Consider the following 26,495-nt stretch of genomic DNA (forward strand, 5'->3'; position numbering starts at 1 on the left):
ATAAGAAATGATCACAAGAAAAAATATTATGTAGACACATCTGAGGCATTTTGCAATAAGCAAGAGTACACTACATCTCTAAATATCATCCTGGCTCATCTTTGTGCAGACTTCCAAGCCTCTGAGTTTCAGGGATCTTTATCTCCCTGCTAGATAGCTACTATAAATATTCTCTTACTAAAGTCCTCTTATTCTAAAATATTTAATCAGACTTTACATGACTTGAAAGTTAACAAGAGTTTTGTTCAACAGAGCCTGAAACCCCCAAACATCTTAGGGATCCCGACGAATCGTGAAGTATCGTGACCCTGGGAGCAGAGCATCCCTCTCCCTCCAACACACACAATGCCTGCTGTAACAACTATGGGACACAGACAATTGCTGGTCCTCGGGATGACAAAAATAGATGGCCAACCAGCAGGTGCTGGAATGAGGAAAGAAGAGCTGATGACATTAGAAGGCTTTTAACACTGAGAATTGAAGCTATGGATGAGAAAATCTTCCTGTATGTGAGACTAGGAGAATGAATTTCTGACTTTCACCTATCTCTTCCCCGTGGTAGATAGTGCTGTTTATTCACTGGTTTTCTACCTGGATCTGTTTCCTAAGACTGGACACTCCTCTGACACACTGCTTTAATAAATATTCAGGAAGACAAACTCACCCAAACTACTCATGCCACTGTGACTGCACAAAGTCTATGTGAAAAATTAAAATTAGAGAAGCAGAGAAGCCAAGAGAAGCATTTTGAGGTATGAAGCACCTGAAAACCTACATTTCTTAACAAATATCAGTCATTGCTTCTATTAATGTTCAGTGGAGCTGAATGTATTTGGTGACCTACCCATCATTGTTAACATCAGATACTGCAACTGTGTACCCAAAATAGGACGCCATCTGAAAATAAAAAACAACAGATAGGCTTTCATATTTAATATAAAATGTAAAGTTTTTTATTGATAATCATCTTTGTTTTCATGTTCATTATTACAAAAAAAAATTATACATTCCTGAAACTATATTAAGGAAACCAGATGTGCTAGAGACACAATATTTCATCACATAGTTGCTTGACATTACCTGCTCACCAGTGAAGTTCTGGATAAAGGTCAAGTCAGAAGAATTAATAATTGAGACCTGGCAAAAGAACAACAAGGAAATCTTCAAGCACACATGGAGATGCTACAGCATGATATCACTGCAAAAGAATTTGACACACTAAAACATGGTCCAAGAAAAAGCAGTTATTTTTCTGTCTCACCACAGGTATCCTCTATGATCTTGAACAAACTGCTAAGATTTCATGACCCTCAGGTTCCCCATGAAAAAAAATCAGGGAAAAATATTTCCCTTCCATGCTGGACACTGAACAACAGCAAATCACAGACTATCAACTAATTAGTGACTAGGCATGAAAACATGAACTTAAAACATAAAGAAGTATACACAGATATATAAATATAAATATACATATAAATATATATATACATACATACATATATATATATATATATGTGTATATATATATATACACCTTTTCCCTAAAAGTTCTACAAACAAGTCCCAGAGACACAAGGAATTTGGGGTCCACAAAACTAGAGAATGTGGCTGTGGCTGCGAACTCTTTTCCCAGTCAGATTACTTGTGGAACTTTTTGTCCACGAGTTAACAGCTGTATTCACAAACGTATATTGTTTTCTCCCTTCACTTCTAACTGCGTATCGTGACCTTTGCATCTGGATTTCAATGTATACACTTACAGCACTGAAAGTAAACAATGGGTATGAATAATCTGAACTTGGACTCCTCTGCACTGTGGACACAGCACTGCACAAAAATATGCTAACCCATGGGTGAGCTTAGGTCTGATAACACTCAGTGGGTATAGGGATACTAGTCAGACTCAGAGCATGTAATTGTAATTGTGATTGCCCAGTGAAAACAGACTTCAGAAGGGACAAAGTGCTTACCATTCAAGTAAAGGCATTTCAACCCAGCCAGATAAGCCTGAGGGTGAAAGTCAGTGGCAGTTTTCCCTGATTTGAAAGTTTTGTATGAAAGAGATGGAAAATATAATGTAGCATTTAACCTTAAAAATACCTTAATTGTCTTCTCACTATTAAAATTATAAAATGAAGGTCCAGTACATACATAGCCAAAGTTCTGTGCTCCCCTTGGGACTCCAGCAACCAGCTCTGAAAAGATAAATGATCAACAGTGAACTGGTTTTGCAATCTGAGTTGTGCATGCAACACGTATCCCACACCACTTAAAAGTTCCTTGATATATATGTCAAATCCCTTAGGATTTTGATTTGTGATCTGTTGTAGGTGCTTGCCACAGCGATCTGTACCTGAAAGACCTGTAAATCACTTCAAGCCATTATTTCATAAGACTATAGCATTCATTCGGTTCATTTACTTGCACAAAACATTACACTCTGACTTTTGAATACATCCACCCATGAATCTCTTTCTGTTTAGCACTGCTTAGCACAGCACAGTATAATAAAGTTCTTGGTCCAATTCAGCTTGCTACCTGACAGCTGTGTATTGATGGAACAAGAATTAGTTATGGCATCACATACTAGAGCACAGAAGTTAAATAGAACTGTCCTTATAAATACTTATTTTCTTTTTGCCTACCAACAGTTTATCTCATCCATTACTGCACCTGATGCCATGTAAGTGCTTGACAAATTCTGCACAGTCTATCTAAAAGCATTACAAGGAAATTTTTGTGAGTGGCACTGGAGGGATCCACTGAATAAAAACATTAAACATTAGACCTAGCTGCCTTTTAGTAATTTTGCTCAATAGTGAAATCTTAAATAACTAGTAGAAAAAATGAATAAAAAAAGAAGGAAAAAGCAAAGTCCCAGCCTGCAGTCTTGTGATCTAAACCTTGCCTCATTAGGATGTCTACATCAGAAGACAGCAGCAGGAACTTCAGATAACAGAGCAACTCAGCCACCTGCTTGTACTGACCGAGCCTCCCTCTGTTCCTCACTAGGATCATATAGTCCCCCCGACTGAATGTGTTTGCTCAGGGGGAAGTGGAAGTACTAATGAAAGCCTGAACATGACACAGGATGAATCTTGTGTCAACCAACAATTCAATATTTTTGTGCCAGTCATTCGCATGACATACTGATTCAAAAATCATCCATTATAAAACTTTGAGTACACATTAAAAAAGCAGACAAATATGTAGCCTTCCATTACCAGGGGTACCTCTTTTTACACATTATAGTGTGTGGCTCAAAATTGTGTGTTTTTTTATCTATTTTTTGAATCCTTCATAATGCAGGACAGGCAACTTTAACTTCAGAGGGATTAAGCAGCAGCAGTTCTGGAGCACTGGTTTGCTTGTGGAAATGTACTATGTGCCTATTAGCTCTGTGAGTCTGGACTACAGAGCAGTTAAGCTGCTCAAGAAAGCCACCCCTTACAGAATTCAAAGTTTTGCGTTACTTTAATTCTGTTATGTTATACTGTCTCTGAGGAAATAATTGTCTCTGAGAATACTGAGTACAGATAGCTTAAATCTCACCAGTGTTTCAAATGTATAATAGGTATGTTCCCCTGTAGAGACCCAAAACAAAGAATTTAGTAAGTGCATGGCCATATGGTTTTTATTCAAGTACATAGGTGCTTACCTTGTTCAGAATCCCCAGTAAATTCCCCAGCAGCCACTGAGTAACCTGTTTAAAGATAAATTTAAAAAAAAAAAAAAAAAACAACCCAGGAAACAATTCTTTCAATTCAATAAACAACTGATAAACAACTGATAAACAAATTCTGTCAAAAATTTTGCAAGGACCATCAGATCTGTATGTTCAGTGGATCTGCTGAATGCAAGTTTTCTTACATTAGTATACTAAAACTGTGTAGAGAAAAGGAAAATTGTTTATCACACTACTATAACTAAATTAATGGTAGGTTTGAATGTATAAGAAATTGATTCCTCTTCTCCAGAAATTAGCTTCTAAATCAATACTACTTACTAATTCATCTGAAAAAAATCCCAAATACTATGCTGTTTTGCCCTAATAGCTATTGACACAATTCATGTCTTTATTATTGTACTGTAATGTGTGAGTGTCCTGGCTGAGCTTTATATGGAAAACAGATTTCCAAAGATGCACCTCCTGGAACTTTAGTAAACCTGTGAGATAGTTACTACTGTCACAGTAAAGAAAGACTTCTGGTTTGCATCAGGGACGTTAATTTCAAATCTATGGGAAACAGTGCAAGGACGTGCCTTCCAATTCCACTGAATCTTTTCTATAACCTGCCTTACATGCAGAGACATATCAGAACATCCTTAGAGATCAGTACTAATAAGTACATAAGGAGACTTTTTCTCTATTAATTACATAGTATCATCAAATTGACTTTTTTATTGCTTACTTCAATTGTATCTTTTAAATATCAGTGAGAATAACTTGGATATGTGTAGTACTGTACAAAATACCACAGAACTGAATTTGAATTTATCTAATAAATATTGAAATTGTCTTTAATTACATTAAATTCAATCCATCATCTTGCAATGAAAAAATACATAAATGGGAAAATTTTGTATTTCTGCTTAATTATTTAAGATCAATTAATAAGAACCCTAACAAGCCATTTAAGATCTCAACCTTCAAACCTTGCTGCTGTGCATCATTTTAAGAATGTTAGTAATCATGCTGAAGTAACCAGCAAACTACTGATTTGCTATTGTGCTTAAGGCAAAGTGTGTTCAAATCCGCTCACAACTGGGACAACAGTAATGCAGGGCTTGTTTTCATATTTATGTAAGACTCAGCCTTTTAGAATATATTGCTAACTCACGTAGAACTCAGCTTACCCATGTAATTGTCGTCATATGAGGGTGGTGCCACTCCTGTTTGCTTCTCTCGTGCCAGTTTCCTCAGAATATCCTTGAAGGAATAATTTGCAATGATGTCCGCAATACTTGCAGTGATTACCTGACCTGGATTTAAACAGCTTCATAAATGAAAGCGACCTAAGAGAGGGCCAGATTCTATAAAACAGGGCTAGCAGAACACCAGAACAGAGCAGAAAGGACGCTAGTACTGCACAGATGCAAAGAGTAGATAACTTCTCTCAAGCTTTCTCCATTATTACCCTGGAAGTCTCAAGAGTAAACATAAATCCTTAAAACAAGGCATTGAATCTCTATTGAACCATTACAAAAACACCTTCAGACCCATTTCAATCTACTAATTAAAACTAAAGTCACTGCACTGTACAAATGCAGTAGACCAATGAAACCAACTTCTCAATGGAGAATTCAAAACTATGAATTTCCTACAATCGCAATCAATTAAATCTTCTTTTAAAAAAAAATGTAAAAACACACATCAAAGAGGCTGACAGTGGGCAAGCTGGTAGGCAGAGGCTGGGAATCAGCTACATCATACATGTAAGAACAGGTTAAAACAAAAATAACCTCTTCATCCTTTACAGAAAAAACTTCAGGGTTTATCTACACAAGCAACTACATCCTGGAACCTACAGTGATGCCACAAATGAAATTAAAATCCATGTATATAGCTATAAAAGGTTATGTTCAAAAAATTAACAGTAACAAACATTTTTAAAATAGTATATTTGCTCTAAAAATATTAGCAATTTTTAAACCTGCAGTATTTCTAGGGGAAAATCCAACTTATTAATTAAGTTACAAATATACTAAAACACCGACATAAAAACAGTTATATGCATTTGTTTAACTTCCTATACAATCCACAACCTGGATTTTCGTGGCTTATTTTTGTGCTCAGTTGCTTGTTAAGCAATTCTTTTGATTTACATTTGTTGAAAATAAGATCAGAGACTGGTTATCTTAAACCAACAGAACAGTGGAAATCTAGAACAACGATACTTTCTGTTTCACTTCTTAGATCCAGTCAACCAGCCAGATGAACATACCTTGCCAATAAAAACTACCGGGCCCGCCTACTATCAGGTCTCCATTCTACAAAAAGCAGAATTAAATAAAATTACACAACAAAAGAAGACAGCAAAATGAAGCATGCATGGGAAAAAATAATAAAAAATGCATGGACCAAAATAATATCAGAATCATGATAAAGGAGAATAGCCATGTTCAAGGAAAGGATATAGGTGCATGGATGTGCAGGAAAATCCACAGTTAAAAAAAATTAAAATCACCCTATGCATCTGCACTTCTTATTTGTAACAAAACAAAGCTAACAGAAAAGGGAGTGCTCAAATTCAATGAAACAACAATAATGTTTTAGAGAGAATTATACAATGCAGCTGCAGAACGCCCAAAAGAGTGGCAATGGTCAAAGTTACCTGAGGCCTTGGTGCTGTAAATAATGCCCCAGATAAAAACAATTGTGCAAAGTTTGTCCTTTCTCCCACAGCATTGTTACTGGACCCCTTTGGCATTTAAGAAAATCTAGCTCTCTCCCTTAAGTACTTTCATCCCCACACGAGAATGGTTTTATTCAATGACTAGTCTGCCACCAAAAGCATCCTTATATAGGCTATTTTAACTTTTTTAAAACTCGTTGGTGTCTGCCCCACTGCTTCCTGAAAGTCATCTAAAGCATTTTAAGTGGGACAGACTGAGACAGAAGCACATAGAAGTTTTTGCCTTATTATCTGTTACGATAGACTGAGGCAAAGTGGAATGCTGCAAAGAGATAAGCAGGTCCTGATTGAGTATTTCTTTTTATTAATGAAACAATAAAGTCTGAAGCTTGAAAAGGAGGAAAGAACTTGCAACAACTTCACAAAACTTTCCATATCCAGCAGCATGGAGATAAACTCATGATCACTGAGACAGCACTTCAACACTGCAGATATATCAAAATGACCCTTGGTCAACATACTTCAGAAGTAGAATCTCACCTTGTAAAAATCTAAGCTGAAACCTGCTTGACAAAAGCCTTGTCCTTCAGGATCTGCATTGCCTGCAATTATGAAGGTAGAAGCATTTTATTGATTTTACAGTGCATGTGGAAGATAACATAGATACTTCTGGAGCTGTAACACTATGAAGTGTAATACTGCCAATATATGTGAAAATATGTATTCTTTTTTAGAAGAGACAGAGCAAATCAAGACCTTCTACAAGACCCTGATCACCTTGTGAACATTTTGAAAAATAAGACCTACTACTTGGGACTTTCTCCTCCCACTGCCAAGAAAGGACTCTTGAAACAACTATCAAGGATTCAGTTTTAATTTAGCTGGAGATAAAAAGTTAAAATCTCAACAAGATTGTAGAATGCTCATCACAGTCTGATCTGTCATAAATACAAAAATAAGTGTTTATCACGGTGTTCTCAAAAAACCTTGACACAGTGTAAGGGTCAGGATGGGTACGTGGAAAAACAACTTTCCTGCTTCTGACTATTTATATTTCTATTCTCCAAATCCTTATATAATTGTGCTAAGTGTGTTGTCCTGCATCTTATGGCAATACTATGTGTGCCAGAGTGCCAGAAGACTGTGGGATTGTGAAACTGAGAGCAGGAATGGCCACTTGAACTCTCTCTTCAAATGACATAAGCCTTTTCCAAAGCCCCAGTGAGACATCAGTAAGTACATAAACCAGATCTTAAGGTCACCATTTCTTACAGATTCAGCTTCTTTCTGTGCCTGTCCATGCAGAGACAAGGATTTAAAAGGAAGACACAACAGAACTCTGCTTAAAGCCCTACTACAATAGGCATAGAATGCTGAACATGATGAATGACTAATAATAACCTAATATGTAGTATTTTCTGCAGACTTCTAGGTATCTGAACCTGGTTCAAAATATACATATGGTATATTCCCCTATTCCCCAAGAAGCAAGGCCCAGAGATGGCTACCACATCCTCAGAACAGCACAGAAAAGAGTGTGGAACAGCAGTGTTAATGTGCATGGCTTTCTTCCATGCTGAAAGTTCTTCACAAATGAGCTCTTGTGGATGATATTGGCTTGAGCAATGATACAGGCTTGTGTTTTTCTATGCAGGGTCTGATCTTCAAATCATGACCTTGTGATGAGACATTTATACTCAGCATAAGTATGAATAATTGGTTTAACATGCTGTCTGGTTCTTATCTAGTTCTGTTTGCTATGTTTTAAAGCCACAAAAAATTGAACCAATTATAGCTCATTACTATAACTGCACACACTTAATTTACTTAGTTTCTCCTCTTTCAATTAATTATACAATAAAGCATCCAATAGTTTAATGTTATTTTTTTCTTTACACCCTCATTCAATGCAACAACATCATATAGTAACCTTCATTCAGTCAAGACTCAATGGTGTGAAGACCGAAAGAATGAAAACACTCAGTGAAAAATCAATTCCTTCAACACAAGACTGTTCATATTACTGCTTACTGTTACGACAAGGTGAATATTCAGCATAGGCACTGAAGTTCTGAATTGCTACATAGCAGGTGCCAACAGGGTCCTTCTCAGGGCTGTCTTTAAGGGTTCTCCAATGATACAAAGGAGCACAAGCCTATAAAAACAGAAACACAAAAAAGAAAACACACATACTTTCACACACTCTTGCATCTGGCAAATGTAGTTTTTAATGGGCTTTGTACAAGGGTTCTCTCTGGTACTGTATCGTTCACATAGCAATGATGACTAGACACTGCCAGAAGAAAATGCAGGATCACTGCTTCATATAATTTCATTATAACTTGAAAAGCACACTGATGTTTCACTGACAGCCCTTGGCAGGTGAAATCTGTAAGGAACTACAAGTCATATTTAAGCCATGCTACAAGTACCCTCTAGGCCTGCTTCACAAGTAATATGTTTGCTCTACTACTGCTCATTGCACAGGAGCTGATCCCATAATTTAAGATGCATGTCACATACATGTGGCTGAAGGCAATCCCAGTTCTGTCCTGGTATGCCCTAAGATAATGGGCATAGCAGCAGAGCTGACTCCACTTAGCAGGAGATTTGCCAGGTTGGTGTCATATGGTCAATCACAATCATCAGAGTGTCTGCCTGGTAATAACCCCTTATAACCCCCTGGTTCAAATCTTCATAGACAGGATACACTTACAAGCCATTCAACAGGCTGAGTGAATAGGTTTTTGCTAAGGAAGTTTTGGCTAGATATTTAATCTTCCATGTTACAGCAGTGGTGTTACAAACATGACAAAGATAAAAGATACACAACTTGTGTAGAGAGAAGCATCATCTTTTTTGAAGGTAATCCAGATAATTAGAAAAATAAGAACAATAAGCTCTCAGGTCTGCAAGTCATTCCTCAGAGTTTACTGTGCCCTGAAACTTTTCATTGCCTGAGAGGACACTACCTCTCCCTGCAACCTTGCCTCTCTAAGACACAAATAAATCCTTCATTCATGTCCTGTCTTGTCCTACTCTTTCAATTGCAAACCTGTCTACCTCTGGCAAGGTATTGCCACTTTTTACAATATTGTATTAGCCTTCATTCTGCAGTCAGTACTAGCTGTATGAACCACAGTGCTACTCAGAGCTTACCACCAGCCAGAGCTTGTGGAGCAATGGCTTAAGGAACAGGGACACTTCACACACCCCTGCCTAGGAAACCTTGCATATTGAAACAGAGAGCAAAACCGGAGTGCAGCAAAGAGGAGTATGTGTCCCATGGGGGTGATCTGACATCAAGCCAAATGGATTGAAACAAGAACAATATAATCATAAACATTGACTTAATGCAGTTTACTATCAAATCTGTAGCTTAAAAAATAAGTTCCTGACAGTTTGATGACATTTTCTCTTAGCCTACAAAGCTTAACAGAAAAAGCTTTCCAGCTTTGCTGTCCAATTTTTTTTTGCCTGAAAAGTGTTGACTATACCTCAGTTTCAGATTCTAAGAAGAGCTACCCCAAATAAATGAAGTTTGGTCAGCACATCTGTTGGAGATGAGTTTTTCTAATCACTTGATTAAGATTTCACAAATGGTGGTATTTTATTTCAATTTGTGAATTGTTTAGTAGAGTACTAAAATGAAAAATGTTCATCTATTTTCAGAAATTTTTAGAATTTTTATGTTTACTTAGCTCTGTAACAGAATAGGGTGATGTTTTACTCGCTACCAGTTTCATTTCAAAATCTTTCTGTAGGTTAACTACAAGACATTCAATATAAAGGAAAGCATTTCCTTTCAATACTTCCTCCCTTATGACTACTTTTTAAGTAGTAACTGGAAGTTTTAACCAAATCCCAAAGTAAATTTTTGTTTAATAATTGCAAAAACTAGTAAAACTAATGACCAAACCAATTATTCTTATCACAATTACTTCAGTGCTGTTTTTAATGTAAACCTTAATGCAATTGGAAATATAAAAGGTCTGTGTATAAGCAGCATCACCAGCACTTTACTAGGCAATAAAAACACCTGCCCACTGCGGGACCTCTATCAATATAGGTAAAACATTCAGTGAAACTGAAGAACACACACTGCATTTTGATAGCCATCTTAATTTGGAGCTTTTTTATCAGCTGTTTTTATCAGCTTTTTTTGCAGCTGTTTCACCATGACTGTCACATAGCTCTTCAAAACAATGTAAATGTGACACAAGAGATAAGTGTTTTCCTAACTGAACATCAACAGAAGTTCTTGGCTTTCAAAACATTTCATTACATTCAAATTCATGTAATTTCACTACATTCTGTATTTAACAATCCAGAGATATCTTCATAATACCAAACATTTTATAGCGGACAGCTATCAGTTCCTGTGTATCTCTGAAATATGTCCATTATCTGTTAAAAAAATATCATTCACTTCCACAACAATATGACATTTTGCTGTTTTTACAAAGCAGCAGAATCAGTCTGCTGATTTTCATTTGATCAGTTCAACCTGGTTTTATAGGTTGCTTTTGTTTTTTGAAATATATACATCCTCTGTTTTATAAATCATGCATAATCAAAGAGTTATTTCCATAATGTACACATAGAAAGCTCTTAAACATATATATTTGAGAAAAAGAAACATTTTTTCCAAATGAATATCAAATGCATAAGACTTACCACAACTTTCTCTTTATGAGCTTTGACTGTTGCCCCAAACCACTGATTTGTCTTAAATTCAATAGGTTCCCTGGTGCCATTGACTTTAATTTTCCTGTTGTCTGATAAAGAAAGAAGCACTGTGTTGACAGCTTATTTATAACACAAGTGAACAGATTAATGGATATATTACATTGCATCCACTTGTCATCCAACCCTTTTTTATTATCATTTAACCTTTTCATTGGTGAGCAGAAACCAGCTTAAATTCACACATGAAAATTCAAAATAATAACACTTAAACTTTAGAAAAGAATACACAGGACTGGAATAAGAAATGCTGTGTTTCCCCCTGCCAAAAAAAAAAAAAAAAAAAGTTTACTTGGAATTTGTGATGAAGAATTAACAAAAATCTACAAAAATAGGTGAAAAGCCCTAAAAGGTTTTCTCAGATGTGGTAGAAACTTTCCATGTGAAAAGCATGTTCCATAATTAGATTTTGTCAAACAAATGACATTTCTCAGCATGCTTATTCAAAGACCAACACTACAGATAGCAAAGGACTTAGTTTTTAACAGAATTACATGTGTACACACTGTCACAAGAGACAGCTTCCTAATGTTGCTTTATATCCACTCTTGCAGATGTCAGCATAAGAGAAGCCATCTGGGCAAAGACTCGGGCCAATTATAATGCATTTCAGGTTTTAATAAAAAGCAGACATCCCTTCCCCTTACCCTGAGTTCTCTGAAGTAAACTGATTTCCCATATGTTCATGAGCTATGCTCTTCCCTTACCAGTCATTCCTAATGAACTTTTCAATTTATACATAAGCAGGGCATTACTCCTACCCCCTTGTATCTGCATTCCCTTATGTTTGTTTCTGGTTCCTGTCAGGAGGGATTTCAGAAGAATCAATCCTTTTTAGTCACTCTAAGTCTAAGTGAAAATAAAGCCACATACTGTACACCTTGGAATGTTAAAAAAAAAAAAAAAAGTAGTGTCAGATCATATTCTAAGGATTTACATACTTTTTGAATAACTGAGAAAAAATACAGCCACCATTTTAAAAAGTCAACACTCCTTGGGATTTGCCCAGCAGGAATACAGGAGATACCTGAATGTTTTCTAGGATATTAGCTCACCATTGACTTCAGCTTATGGTAACCTCATAAATGTTATAAACTGAATTAGAATGAAAAATGCATCATACTTGGAGAACAAGGGTACTCTATCTCTGCATTTTTTCCTAATAAACATGAAGGAAAGTTGAATGGGAATGAGTCATTTATAGTTTGAAAGTCTCTAAGGAAACATCTTCCTTCATGCAAGTATTTGCTTCTGTGCTGCGCCAATTACAGCAGCTACTGTGGAAGTTCATGCTTAGAGAGGTAAATTTCAGGAATATATAGCTCTTAAAAATTCAGGAATTACACTTAAAATTACTCTAAAATATTAATTTTAAAAAATACATTTTATTGAAGTTAGGCCTAAACTTGTGTGGATGCGAGAGACAGCGTATTTGACACACTGCATGGTAGGCGCTGCCAGCTCCTACCTAGTTGTTGGCAACACTAGTTTCAATTATTTTTTCCAGTGAAGTCAGACCCTTTCAGATGTTAAAGGTTTCTTTTTTCTTTTTTTAATGCTCCAGCAGATCTGAATATGATCAATGTCCACAGATGGGGTCTTGATACAAACAAAACTTTTGAAGCTTGAAAATCATCCATGTCCAGCTCACAGCTGCCAGTGCTAGCCTGGCTCTGAGGATAATTGTGGCCAGTATTCTAACTTAAAAGGAGCTTATATTTTCAATCAAAACAACATATCTGTCTATTGGCAAAGTATATCAACATTTGAAAAGAAATTAAATTTTAAAACTTGGACAACCATTTGCAGGATTTATCAAACCACAGCTGAATTTACCTGTAAATCTGCAAGAACTGTACATACACACATGCACAATCTCACCTCATTTAGTGGCATATGGTGTAGTAGGAATCCTTCATCATGTGGCATGGGATTTTCATTATAAAATAATTTGAAAAATACCACAGAAACACAAATTAACAAATAGGGTTTTTTTTTCCCCTAGATAAATATCTTTTGATAGAAATTTTCTAATCAGTTTTGTTCAGCATCCTTGCTAGAGCTGTGGAGTCATATTCCCAGTTACTGAGGTTGTGCCTTAAAATACAGTTTAGTCTTTTGTATGTAACAACAAATCAGTATTTCAGAATGCTACAAAACATTTACTGCTTTCCATGTAACTTCAGCAAAATGAAGCAACATACACAACTAACTTGTCTGAATACACACAAGCTGCCATTATTGTGCCTTGCTGCAATTATCCACTTCTGAGCTAGTCACCCACTTACATGTGAGGACATGATCTAAGCCAGTTCTTTTCCTCCTAAAGCAAAACTCTGAGAAGGTCAGAAGAATCACGTCCTAAAAGTACTTAAAGTACCTTTTTTAAAAAAACAACCGTAAATAGCCATGGATGACCATCTTAGATTAGATTTGGACAAAGACTATTCATTCACCCAGTTAAAAAAAAAATCTGTATATTCCTCAAAGCAGCATTATCTAAGCATTTCAAAAAGTAGCATGTCTGTATCCTGACAAACCATTACATGACAGGGAAATATCTCTCCTTATACTATTTATGGGCATCTGAGGCCCACAGGCTAAGTCTATACTGTAACCACATCTATATTTTTGTGAGGAGCAAAAACTTGCTGAGACTTCAGGTTGCATTCACATATTATCTTCTCTTCTGGAGGAGAATGCCTGGCCCCTTTTAGGAAGGAGTCCAGGCTATCTTGTATCATGATATGTGACACTAGTGCAAGGACAGCAAGAGTACAAGCCAGCAGCTGGGCTGGGCACACAACGCCTGAGCCTGTCCACAGAGAGGTCCAAGGAGTGCCTGAGTACCAGCTGGATTGCTTCAGAGCCAGCCCAGGAGCTGTTCCAGACAGTCAACAGACTGGATGACTCGCAAATTAGGCTTGAGACGCAGCTCTGGAGTCACTCATAATGATACTGCCTGAGACTGTACTGCAGACTAAGGCCCAGACAACCAGGAGTATGCAAAGGGCAGGAAGATTTATAAATATAAATTTAGATATGAGGAAATCCTTAAACTGCATTTCAGCAAACCCAAAGCACCTTATTTTCTATTGCAGGAAACATGACTCCTATACATGGTACTGCCCTACAATCCAGCTTCAGAAGCAGCTCTGGAGGTACAGAAACATGATTATGACAACTGGCATTCCTTCACCCAGTTTTTTAGTTGAGATATCTAGGGGCTACCAAATGGAAAAAAAAGTCCCTTACTTTGCCAAAACAGTATTTGGACAAATAGAAAAAAATTGAGTTCAGACAGCAAAAAAAGCAAACCTATGTTAAGAGCAACAACACAGATTCACTGGTAGGAATTAAAGCCTGAATCTAGAGCAGGTGTTAGTGCAAATTCATCCTTTGCACACATTAGAGTAAATTTGGTGCTTTCTATGGGAATTGGTCTCCACTCAGTCACTAAGTCAGCACATCATAAACAACTTAATAGGCATCAATCAAATATTTCCCTTACCAAAATTTTTTATACTAATTAATACCTGCATAAGAGATGTATGGGCAAACAGTGGTAATTACTTAGTGTGATCCATTCAGTTCTTGAAAACTTTAAGTAAAAAATGCAGCATCTTCCATCATTTAAAAATACTCAAATGAACAAAAGCAAATTAAGGTGGTGATCATTCAAAGGTTGGACTCCTTGATCTTAGAGGTTTTTCCCAACCTAAATGATTCTGTGAAAATATTTTAATCAAACTTAACACAGGAAAACAATGTTTCTAGTCAAAGCAAAATATCTATCTATGTAATACACTTGCAGCTCTTTCACATAAATTTTCACCATTCTGGAATTTTGAAAAGTATTATGTCTAAATGCTCTGGGTCTAATTGCCTGTATGTCCTGGATAAACACAGATATCCATCAACCAGGCATCTGCAGCAGGTTCAGCTACACTCTGCCCTCAGATCTGTGCCTACATCCATGATGGTAAATCCTTTTCAAATACCTGTTTTGATATATCTGTGTATGTATCTATGCACATCCATCATATAAAAAATATAGTTAAAATATAATACATGGATTTCATACATTTGTACATAATTATATATACAGAGAGTCGAGGTGAACAATTACCTAAATCTATCCATTTTGTATAAAATGTGAATAGAAATGTGCAAAACAAACAAATATCTCTAAAAATTTATACTTGTAAAGGAAAGTGCATATCCCTGACATGGAGATAACACTTGGAATGTTATGTACACTTTTGAGACATCACTACTTGCAGGTGTTTGGCCCAAAGAAGAGAAAGCAAAAGATGATCTATTTATGCTTCATCCAGTGTTCAATAAGGATAGAGAAAAGAGTGCCAAACTCCCATTTGAGGTATGCAGCAAAAGGGAAAGGGGCAACAAGACATAAGTTGCAGCAAGGGAATTTCTTAGTAAATCTTAAGCACTAGAAGAGATTCCCCAGAGAGACTGTGGTTCTCCCCCTCTGGGGTGGTTTCAGAAGCTGGCTACAAAAGGCTCTGAGCAACCTCAGTTAACTCTGAAAGCAGCTCTGCTGCATCATTAGTGCTCTGGCTTACAGAAGGGGGGAGAGGGAAAAGAAGGGTCCTGGCATACTTGCTCCCATATTCTAGAAATGGGGGAAACAAGGGAATCTTGACAATCCTACCATCAAATCACTATCGTAAGAGTCCAATGATGCCACCCATTACAAAGCAAAGGTAACTTAGTAACTTTCACAGTGTCATTGATATTAGACCCTCACCAGAGAGACTGAATTCAAATGCAAAGCTGAACACTAGGTATGGTCTAGGGAATGAAGCCAAACAATTGCTTTTAATTAATGCTGGGGAAAAAAGGGACTCCAAAGCGTGGAGGAAGAGTAAGAATAGGCAAAACAGTGTCATGATGAGAAGAGTTGCTTCTATATTTAGATTTATCTGGTTCTGCAACAATCTATTTTATATCTGGTTTTTACTGCAGCTTAGCTGCTATTTGTATGAGTCATTTTGATTTAATAGATTGTATCTTGGACATTCCATGAATCAAAAAACCAAAAAGAAACCATCAAACCCAGTAGGATTTTTTCTCCCTAAATATAATCTGATCAAAAACAAATTAAGACCTCAGGGCTTGAACTAACATAGCTAAAAGTATTTTTTCCTTTCTTTTGATAGGGCTGAGACTTACAAAAGAAACTCAGGACAGTCTATTATAAATCAGAATGCTACGAGTGTACCATGAAGTTCCAGATAAGGTCTTACTGGCATAGTGCACTAAAATGTGTCAACATTTAGAAGTACAACAAAGTTCTCTCTCAGCAATTTCTTTTGAGTTGCAAATTCTGTTTTATAACAGGATTCTAAGTTTTCCCCAGAATCTTACTATGTCCACAGGTAATGATTTTTTCATGTAACTAAAGCTCTCAAGTTCCACAATACATCTTCTCCTTATATAGTACCTGGGTACTGTTACAATCAGCTCAACTGCTGGCCAGATCAGCTCATGTTTTTTATCAACTGCGTGCTTGGTCAGAACTGATTTACATCCCCCTTCCCTGCTCCTCTTCACAGGCTGTTCAGATTTTTTCCAGCTAGTTTAGAAAAATATAACCTATTTTAGTAAAACTGGTAGAGTTAACTGATAGCAAAGAAAACACCCCAGTGTGTTCTGGGAATTTTAAGGGAAGGGCTATCTGAAATTCTGCCTTCAGGACCTAATTTAAAATATAAGAACTTGATGCAGCCTATTAAGTATTATAACTAAAAGTGACCTTAATAATGAGTTTTCAAAATCTGAACTATTAGCTTTTTACCAGATTTTAAATGCAATAGGGCATTTTAGGGGGTATTTGAGTCTGCTTCTGGCTGCAAGATGCTTTGAATGGTTCAGAAGCTGCTTAGTAATCAAGAGAGGAGAAAGTTTTCTTGGTATTGCTCTCCTGCTACCTCTCCTGGCAGCTGAATGGAAGAGCACACAGCTCAAACGACCTGGTAATACTACCTCAGTGTTAAGGCAAAAATAGTCACTGTAAACCCATTTCATACAGAAGAAACTGAAAATAAGTTACCTTTGTGTAGGCAAGAGAGGAAAGACAGACCACAAGCCTTTAATATGATGCCAACGCTTGTTTCCCTGTCCTCTCATTGAGTTTCGGAGTATCACAGCCTTACACTGCAATGCAACCGGACAACTTCACAAAGTAGGAAAACAAGGGAGAAGAGTCACTGCCCTTCAATCTATATTTCCTGGAGTAACGGGATACTAAAAGCCCTTCCATTATACTTTATCTCAGTTCCCTGCTGCAATGGAGCAGGTTAAAGCACCCATTGTGCTCTCAGGGGCAGTGCTTTGAGCTTCTTCCCAGAGCCTTGACCCCGGCACACAGATTTAGGGAGCTTTAAAGAAGTGCAAACACGGGACTGCAGAGTCAGTTCTGTATCAACAGCAGGAAACACAGAGAGTTCCTGCTAAAGCCCCTTCTTGGCTGCAGGCCATATCACTGGCCAGCCCATATGGGAATGTTCGGTTACACGACTTGCTTGTGGATGGACCAGCTCAAATCCTATATGACAAAATTTCATCCTCCTTCCCTCCTTTGTCCCTCTGTTGCTTGTCAGGAATGCCATTTCATCAATAGGATTAATTGCTGCAAGTAAATAACCTCATTGCTTTGGAAATCTCCGGGTTAGCTACCATGAAAAACAGAGAGAGGTGACCTGAGAAATTAGTAACCATCTGGGACAACTTTCCTCTAGAGCAATTTCAGTTAGGTGATGTGCTTTTTGGAATGGGCTGCAGATACTCCTGCACCTCAATTAACTCCAGTTAAGCCATCTTCTCAGCAGGGTAGTTTAGCCCACATACATTTCCACATTAACACAGGTTATGGAGCTGCCCATAGCACTCAGACCATCTTGGGCATACTAACACACGCACAGTGCCACAAAGATGATTTCAGCAGTGGTCTTGTTGTTGAACAGTACTCATGCATTTTTTAAACTGTTTTTGTATCTTTCACTGGGAATACAGCGTCTACTCTCTCATCTGATCTTAAGCTCTGAGGAAAAATAAAAAAGAGTAAGGGGGCTTCATAAACCATAAAGACTTTTCTTTTGTCATTTAAAGCTTGCATGATCCAAAAAATAAAGTTTAATACTGAGTGCCACAGTCTGTGTGGTAAGAGGGAGGTTACCTGCACCCTGCCAGTGACTGGGTGCATCCCTTGCAGTGTCATATCCCTGATCCACTGGGCAACACTGCAGTTGTCTCCCACCAGTGTCAGGATGTCAGATTCAGTTAGGCCTGGCACTCATGCTCTCCCTATGCTCAGGATATAGAATGACTTTTTTTTTTTTAAATAACACTTCAGTTATTTTAAAAATAAAAATATATTACTCACATAACTAAATAAGCAAACAAACCAATCCCTTGACCCAAACAGCCTTTACAGAACCAGAAATCATCCTGTCTCACCACTGAACATCATAAAATTAACCTAAGCAAGACTAAGTTCTTAACTAAGGTGTCTTGTCAGTTACTTAGTTCCCTCATATCACTTCTTGAACAAATGCCCCCTCTGTCTAAGGCAATATAAAGAGTTTAGAAATTCAACAGATTACTTTTTTCTTCTTTCCCTTTCCTGAGTCATGAGCCTGTTCATGTTCATTATTGCCTCTTAACAAGCCTTAAATGTTGGTGGAGAGAGATTTTGTTCCTTTTTAGTTAACAAAAGGCATATCTTGCCATTTATTAAACACCTCAGTAACTGTAAAACACATGATAACTATAAATTAGTACAAAGTAACTCCACACCATGATATCTGAAAATGTCCAGAATGTTGACTTAATGCCATCACACAATACTAGTCAGTGTCCTCACTATTTTCATTTAGTAGGACTGAGACAGTAAGTCTTAATACAAGTAACACGAAAGCATTTGCAAACAAAGGAATCTCACCTGAAATTAGCTGTACTATTTTTGTGGAGACAGAAATAATCTATGCAGTTACATATGAGTCTTACCAATTAGATGTCCGCTTAAGATACTTGTTTGTGGCATTAAAAGTACAAGTGCACACACTGTATGTTCCCTCCTCAAGGGCAAAACAGAACTTGCATTGAACGCAACATAGCTGAGCTTCACTTGGGCATCCAGTCCTCAGAGGTAGAAGACATGCGTCCTCCTGCTCATACATTATTTAAGCCACTGTCTTTCAACTTCTTGGATTTGTTCATCTCTTGAATTTTTACGTAACAGAGAAAATTATAGTTTCTGTAACCTGAAGCAATTTCACATATTGAACTTTTGATATAGTATATGTGAGTCGGCTTGACTTTGACAAATTCTTTAGAATTTAGAAGTCCTCCCCATTGAACTTTTGAGGCTGAAAAATGCCAATTTAGCAAATTCTTTATCCACTTGTTGGTTAACACTGCCTTTCTTTCTAGTTCTTTCCAGCTCCATTAATTTTATACTTCTGAACTTAATTAAGAACAGTCCAAATTATTCAGTAGTTTTGGTTTTTTTATTGTGCTTTGCTGATCTAACTGAAAGAGATATTATTTAGTTAGAGTCAAGAAGAAAGTATTGAAAAATTGAAGCTTTGCATAAAAATGCATCAAAATGAAATTTTCCAGCTCTGAAGCAGGCTCTGTAGTTCTTCTATTTCATTTCAGAAAACATTCCCAAAGCTTTACAAGACTTTTAAAGATCTCCTACAAGGCATGAAACATCAATCTTCAATATTAAAGCTGCTACAACTGAACTTTTTGTCTTCTAAAATCTTTTGAGTGTTTCTGTTTTGGAAGAAAGAATAATCTTGTGGTAAAGGCACTGGAAGAAGAAGAAGAAAAAGCTCCCGAGTCAGTTACCAATATCATCATCAACTTTTTGTGTGATCTTTGACAACTCAGACTGACTTCTCTCTGTTTATTAGAACAAATATTAAAAATGGGAATAGCAACATTTCTGAGTGACACTGTAAGAGTTGATGAGTACAAGATGCCTGTATAGAAGCCATGAACTGAAAACACCCCACATATTTACCAAGGACTATCTAAGTCCCAGTAGGTATAACATAGCTAAAGGCGGCAAAAGAAACTTTGTGTGACAGGCTATTTGAAATAGTTTCACCTAGGACAGAGCTCATGTAGAGTACTCTGCTTGGGGGAATAGTGGAAAAGATAATAATGTATGCAATGGGTTTGGAAGAGAAAAAAATGACACGCAATATACATCCAGAAATCAGCAAAAGGAGTCATCTAAAGCATATTGGAGATGGCCTTTCTGTTGCTGGCAGTGAAGAATAGGGTGTGGTACAAGCCATACAAACCTTCCCAGGGACCTTGTTTCCAGGACATTGCTGAATTGTGCAAAATGACACATTTCCTGCCCTTGGGACTGGAACTAGAGAGCCAGGGACAGCACTGCTAAACCTGCCTATGCTGCCACCCCTCCAGCAGGGACAGTGCATCTCTGCCTACACCACGGCTGCTCTCTGGCTTAACTTCAGCTATCTACAAGTCAGGATTCTATCTAGAGGACACAACCAGCTCAGGAAGACTGAATGAACCACCCTTTGGAGATTCCAAATTGAATAGTTGTGTGATGCAGTCCAAAGCCTTATTGATATACTTCCCAGTTTGTTTGTGCCTTTATTCAAAATACCTGCAAAAGTATCTGCAAAATGACATCTCTGCAAAGAGTATGGAGCTGTCCCAAGTTTCCCACAGGAAAGTCAGATGTTCTTCTAGGTTTCATCACTGAATTTTCAGAAATTTTTCAAAACTCCCCTTCAAAAATGTGATGGAATCTTCATTTGGTCTGTAAGTTTTTTAATCAAGCTTGAAATTACTTTGTATAGATTCCACTTTTGTTACATGAACTGTCTAACCATAAGATGGAAATTACATGAATATTTTCTCTATTTCCTGGTTTTATTTTAAATATGTACACTCAGGACATATCACAATTAAAATAATGTATGCATACTATATATATACATTTCCATTTATATATATAACCAGATGCTGTACGTAGTTTTACCTGCCCTAGTAACCAAACACACACACATGAACTACCATTTACTCTACTTTGAAGAATGCTCAGCATGATGGGACAGCCATCCTGAACAGTATTCCTAGACACTAACACAGTAATAAGATGTAGGTGGCTGGAGTTGGGAGGAGTAAAGAACTGCACTGCTTATTTGCTACAAAGTGAGCTCTTCTAATTTAACTTCTTCTTTCAGAAAAAAAAAATTGTTTTGTGTTCATATTTCAATAAACAAATATTAAGATTAAATATAACCTAAAGAATAATAACTTTCACTTAATGGTCAAACTGTCAAAGTTTGTCTAAATAAAGGAATCAGTTTTAAAGTCTCTGCAAACACCAGGTTTAAATTATTTTCAAAACCTATAAAGAGACAACAGAAAACATAAACAGCTTGAATTGTTTAAAACTTGTGTTCCTTCTAATTAAATAAGAAACATCTGTCTTGGGATTTTGGAAGTGGGTATAATCTATGCACATTGTGCCTAAATCGGTTTGCATCTAGCTTCAGTATTTTGAAACAAAGTTCTTGCTTTCTGAATAGAATTAAATAGGCACGCCACACGAGGCACTTCATCCATCTCTACAGCCAGAAATCCCCTCGTTGAAAATAACAGCTCACACTAGAAATCGGGTTATTTCCATGGTTCAGAGAAGTGTGAGACAAGGCTTTTGGGGCTTTACTTTCTTAACATGCAAAAGTATTTTCAAAAGCAGGCATCTGCCACAAATACCCTTCAGCAGAGAAGAAGAAGAATAAAAAAGGCAGCTATTTAAATGAACTACTGATCGTGGAGGTCACAATCCTGTTATTTCTCTGGGGACCATTAAACTCTTCCCTGCCAGAGCACATGCATTCAGACTCCCAGGAGCGGGATTTCTATCCGAGTGCAGATCCTCGGATCAAGGCGACCCAAGCAGAGGGATGGCGGAGGAGCCGAGAGGGACCCGGGCACGGCGGCGCGGCACACACAGCGCTGCGCCGCGGGACAGCCGCGCACTTACTGGTGTTGTCGAAGGGGATCTGCCTGCACCGGGCGGCGGGCCAGGCGCAGTAATACACCGCTCCTCCTTCCACGATGTCTGGCTGCGTGGTGTTGGCTTTGGGAGCTCCCACCAGGACACTGACCCTGCGAAACACACCGGCAGGTCACCGGGGCGATCGGGACAGGCGGGCGATGGGCGCTGTCACCCCGCGGGCGCGACGCCGCCGTTCGCCCACCGCCTTCCCAAAGCGTTCCCCGGGCCCGGGGCCGGCCCGGCCCCGCCACCACCGGCGGCGGCACTCACGTGCTGGGGTCGGGGATGTAGAAGTCCACCGAGTACCCGAAGTAGCTGCCCGGGGGCCCGCTGTATACCGTCAGCTTCTCCTCGTCCAGGTTGAAAGCCACCAGCGCCGGCGCCCAGAACAGCGCTGACAGGAGGAGCAGCGGGTGCTGCCAGCGGCGGGGCCGCCCGCGGCTGAGGGGCAGCATCCTCGCCGCCTCCGCGACCGGCTCCCGCTGGCGCAGCGGAGCGCAGCCGTGCGGCGGCCGTGCGGAGCGGAGAGGTGCCGCGGCTGTGCGGAGCGGAGCGGAGAGGAGAGGTGCCGAGCGGAGCGGAGAGGTGCGGAGCGGAGAGGTGCGGAGCGGAGAGGTGCGGTCCGGCTGCCGCCGTGCGCGGGCGGGGGCGGCGCGGGAGGCTCGGCCCCGCTCGCCCCCCGAGGGAGCTGCGCTCGGGCGCCCCCTGGCGGCGCGCAGCCGCCGCCGGTGCAGGGCTGCCCGCACCGCGGTGCCCGGCGGAGCGGCGCCCCCGGCCGCGCCTGCGGACACCGAGCGGCGGGAGGCTCCGCCGGTGGATCTGCGACAGACGCCGGCTAAACTGGACACCCCGTGACTGCCCGGCAGCTACCGATGGCTGCCGTGGGGCGGTCGTGTTCACGGGGGGAGATGCCGGAGTGCGGGCTGGTGGTTTCGAGTTGAGTTTCTCTCGACTTCCATAATTTTCAAGGGTTTGAACTGAAGAGCCTGATACTTGAAAATCTTTTTTAGGAAACTGAAGTGCATTGAGAAAATGTAAACGTCCCTCAGATTGTTATTTGGCTGCTCGGCATGGCCATTATTAACTAGAAACCAAAGGAGCTCAGCAACGATAAAACCGCAGGAGAGCTGCAGAGCCGGGCACAGAGCTCAGAACACGTTAGAAGGCGCGACTCCTCCCTTGCTCTCAAAGGTTCCCTGCCAGCGCGCGGCTGCGCGGAGCTTTAATGAGCTGAAGGGGGCACCTGGCGCTGCCGCAGAGGAGAGCCTTTAGCGCAGCTCCGTGCAGGCGCAGGTGCCGTGCCGCTTTTCCCACAGAAATAACCAACTGAACGTGGCACGTAAATGGAACGGTGGTTTTAGAAAGCTCCTCTGGTAATTTCTTCGTAAAAGTAATTAAAAAGGATGGGGATATATAACTCCTATCTTGAACTGTTCTGCCCCTGCAAGCTCCACAACAGAGTTTTAAGTGGTTTTGTTAAAAATGTATAGAAAAACCTGGCTGCCTGAAATGCTCCCTCCCCCTACAAAGCTATGTGTGGTATCACATTCACATCTTGAGGAGACAACATTATCAATATTTTTATCTAGCCAACGCAAAGGTAGGAAGAAAAGGAGAAACATTTTATTTTCCATGTAATCAGCTCTGTAACATGAAGGAAAAAGAATTGTTTCCCAGCATTTATAATGCAGATATGTCCAAACAGAATCAGAGAAAGATCAAAAGAATAGAGAACCCATTTATAAACATGCTACATTAGATCTACCTATGAAAGCAGTTGAGAGCAGTTTGTTTTATTGTGAGGTTCTGGTTACTTTACTTTTGTGTTTGTTTTAAGTGCTTTATGGCAAGATTGTTCAGATAAGACTGACATTCCTTTTCACAAAAATAGAACTGTGTTTATTTCCAGAATTAATTGTGTGACCCTTAGCTGTCCCCACAGGCTTGTAATATCCCTTAATTCTGCTCGCCTCATATTTATGCCAAACTTATTTGCTAAATAGTGAAACATCACCATTGACACTATTGTATTATTTTACACTGTACAAGTATCTCTTACACATCTAAGCACCAGTAATAAATTCAGAAGTGAGGTACTTCTGAATGACTTAAGGATTAACACCTACTCTTAAAAGTCATGCAGTTTTAAGGCAGTTGAATGCGTTTAGAACTTGTGTTCTAGCCTTATGCTAAATAATGATGATGATGATGATGATGATGATGATGATGATGATGATGCTCCTTTTTAGCACAGCAACCAGTTCCAAGGCTGAGTGTCACAAATGTAGTTTCTGGGGCTTGGAGAACTGCTCAGACTGCAGTCCAGAGCACTGGCACTCAGAAGTGAGAAGGCAGCACATTCTGAGGCTGTGATCCATTCAAAACAGTTAAAATTCCGTAATTAGCACAGTTGGAGATAGGTGAGTGTTCACACAAATGAAGCTGAAGAGGCAAAAGCAAGAACACAGGCAGTTCTCATGTACCTGCTTTTCAGTTAGAAACACATGCCACCCAACCTGGTTGTTTTGAGCTAAATTTTAAAAAGTAAAAAAGTGCTTCAAATGGCTATCAGTGCAAAAACCTGCAGGAAGGCAGGACAGCACAAAAAGTAGGAACTCTCTTTCAAGATCCTTTTACCCCCAAGGTGTTAACCTACAGCAGTCCCCCCCCCCGCCCCCTTATCCTTTTCCTTTTTTTTTTTCTCTCTATAAAGTAGAGACATACGCATGCAGGATATTCCAAATCAATTCAAAGAGATAAACAAAAATAACATTATTTATGTTTCTACAAATTTTCAGTGCTTCCCTAAACAAACTGGACCTGTTCTGATCATTAGAAGCTCATTTCACATCTTGCTTTCCTCAGACTTTCAAAATGCTTGAAGTGCACACTGATCTGCACTGCATAAGAGGTAAGCAGCTCTCCCAGTTGTTGGTAGACTGAAGCTTGCACTTTAGCATACCTGTGGTCTGATACATTAACTTCTTTGAATATCTAACTAAAAAGTCTTAATAGGCTCTAGAACCACCCCTGGAGCCAGGACAGAGCTTTTATAAGAATATTTAGCCAAGAGTCTAAAAATCATTATCTACCTTACAGAATAAATGGAAGGTCAGATGTGGGATTAAGTAATTTATGAAGAAAAATATAAGATTCATGGTGTGAAATTCTACAGCTGATATTATGTGCAGTTAGTGATGTTAGAATGTCATAATGGTGTTCCCAACCTTAAAAACCGATGAGTCTAATCTTCTATGGAAAGTTTTGCTGAGGCAAAAATAAAGTATTAATATTTTGTAGGAGGCTCCATTATCAGAGCTTTAATGTTATTTATTTATTTAATTATTTATTAATTAGTAATGAACCTGGTAGCAGAGGAACAAGTATTTCAAAAACTTGTATGAGCTTTTAGCATAAATATTATCAAAATTAGTGATAATTTTACTGTTAAGTCTTTTAAAAATATGGCAGTACAGAAGCTGAAATGTGCAATTCCCACAGGAAAACTTACCTTTCCTTTCAATTGCTTCCTAGTTTTGTTTCTGTAGGCCAGAAGCCTTCTCCTGAACTGTAGTTGGAGCAACTACATAGACAGTATTTTGTATTGATTATTATGTTCCAAGAGGATAAAATAAAGATGTGACCATGCATTACAAAGAGAGTGAATTTGTGGGATTTGAATCCAGGATGACATGCTGGCAAAAGATGTTTAGCATTCCTCTTCGAACCTTACCTTTGTGTACATTGTCCAAGTTAAAAATCTTAGCAGAAGTAATTCCTACATGAAAAGCATTAAGGCTAATTTTAGATTGAGCAGATTAAATCATCTATCAATCAAAGCATATAGTCTACAGAAAAATCAGTTTCTTTTCAAGAGATCCCATGGAAATAATGATTTTTCATTAATTATAGGTATTAACCACACCAAATCAACATAAAAGGGAGTCTAATGAGCCAATCTATCACGCTGGTGAAAGCACAGACTGTGTGTGAGATCCCAAAGGACAGCATGTTGCAGAGGAAGCTGTGGGTGCAGTGTTCCCTCCCACTGCACCTCAAGGTGCCCTCCAGAACATGCTGGATGCTTCGTGCTGAGCAGCCTTGCTTGCAAGCAGGAGCTTCCAGAGTAGCTGTCCACAGCCTGACTGCAGACACTCATCTAGTTGGACAGCAAATCAGTGCCTTGCACTAAGAGGTTCTTGTTTCTGCTTGGGAATTGATGTGTGGACACAGCCATTCCTCTCCCCCAATGGATTTTGACTCCCACACTTGCCTGCTCCATCAAGGCCCATCTTGGGCTTCTTTAACCT

At 38.9% G+C, this 26,495-nt stretch overlaps 1 protein-coding gene across 2 annotated transcripts in view; it reads right to left on the reverse strand.

The window, feature by feature from the left end:
- ITGA8 (integrin subunit alpha 8) overlaps positions 1 to 22,742 on the reverse strand; it is a 113,133-nt gene extending 90,391 nt beyond the window's left edge. The window contains exons 1-11 of one of the 2 annotated variants that reach the window (XM_068212074.1): positions 22,456 to 22,737; positions 22,171 to 22,295; positions 11,034 to 11,134; positions 8,388 to 8,511; positions 6,897 to 6,958; positions 5,946 to 5,991; positions 4,858 to 4,983; positions 3,659 to 3,703; positions 2,152 to 2,195; positions 1,081 to 1,137; positions 845 to 897 (exon numbers count right to left, since the gene is read on the reverse strand). In XM_068212074.1, coding sequence (XP_068068175.1) covers positions 845 to 897; positions 1,081 to 1,137; positions 2,152 to 2,195; positions 3,659 to 3,703; positions 4,858 to 4,983; positions 5,946 to 5,991; positions 6,897 to 6,958; positions 8,388 to 8,511; positions 11,034 to 11,134; positions 22,171 to 22,295; positions 22,456 to 22,640 — 968 coding nt within the window. In that variant the 5' untranslated portion in view covers positions 22,641 to 22,737. Of the gene's footprint in view, positions 1 to 844; positions 898 to 1,080; positions 1,138 to 2,151; positions 2,196 to 3,658; positions 3,704 to 4,857; positions 4,984 to 5,945; positions 5,992 to 6,896; positions 6,959 to 8,387; positions 8,512 to 11,033; positions 11,135 to 22,170; positions 22,296 to 22,455 lie in introns of both variants that reach the window. The other variant, XM_068212079.1, reaches the window with a different exon arrangement.
- Between the last annotated feature and the right edge of the window lie 3,753 nt (positions 22,743 to 26,495).

This window comes from Anomalospiza imberbis, chromosome 1 (genome assembly GCF_031753505.1).
Source record: "Anomalospiza imberbis isolate Cuckoo-Finch-1a 21T00152 chromosome 1, ASM3175350v1, whole genome shotgun sequence".
Classification (NCBI taxonomy): Eukaryota; Metazoa; Chordata; class Aves; order Passeriformes; family Viduidae; genus Anomalospiza; species Anomalospiza imberbis.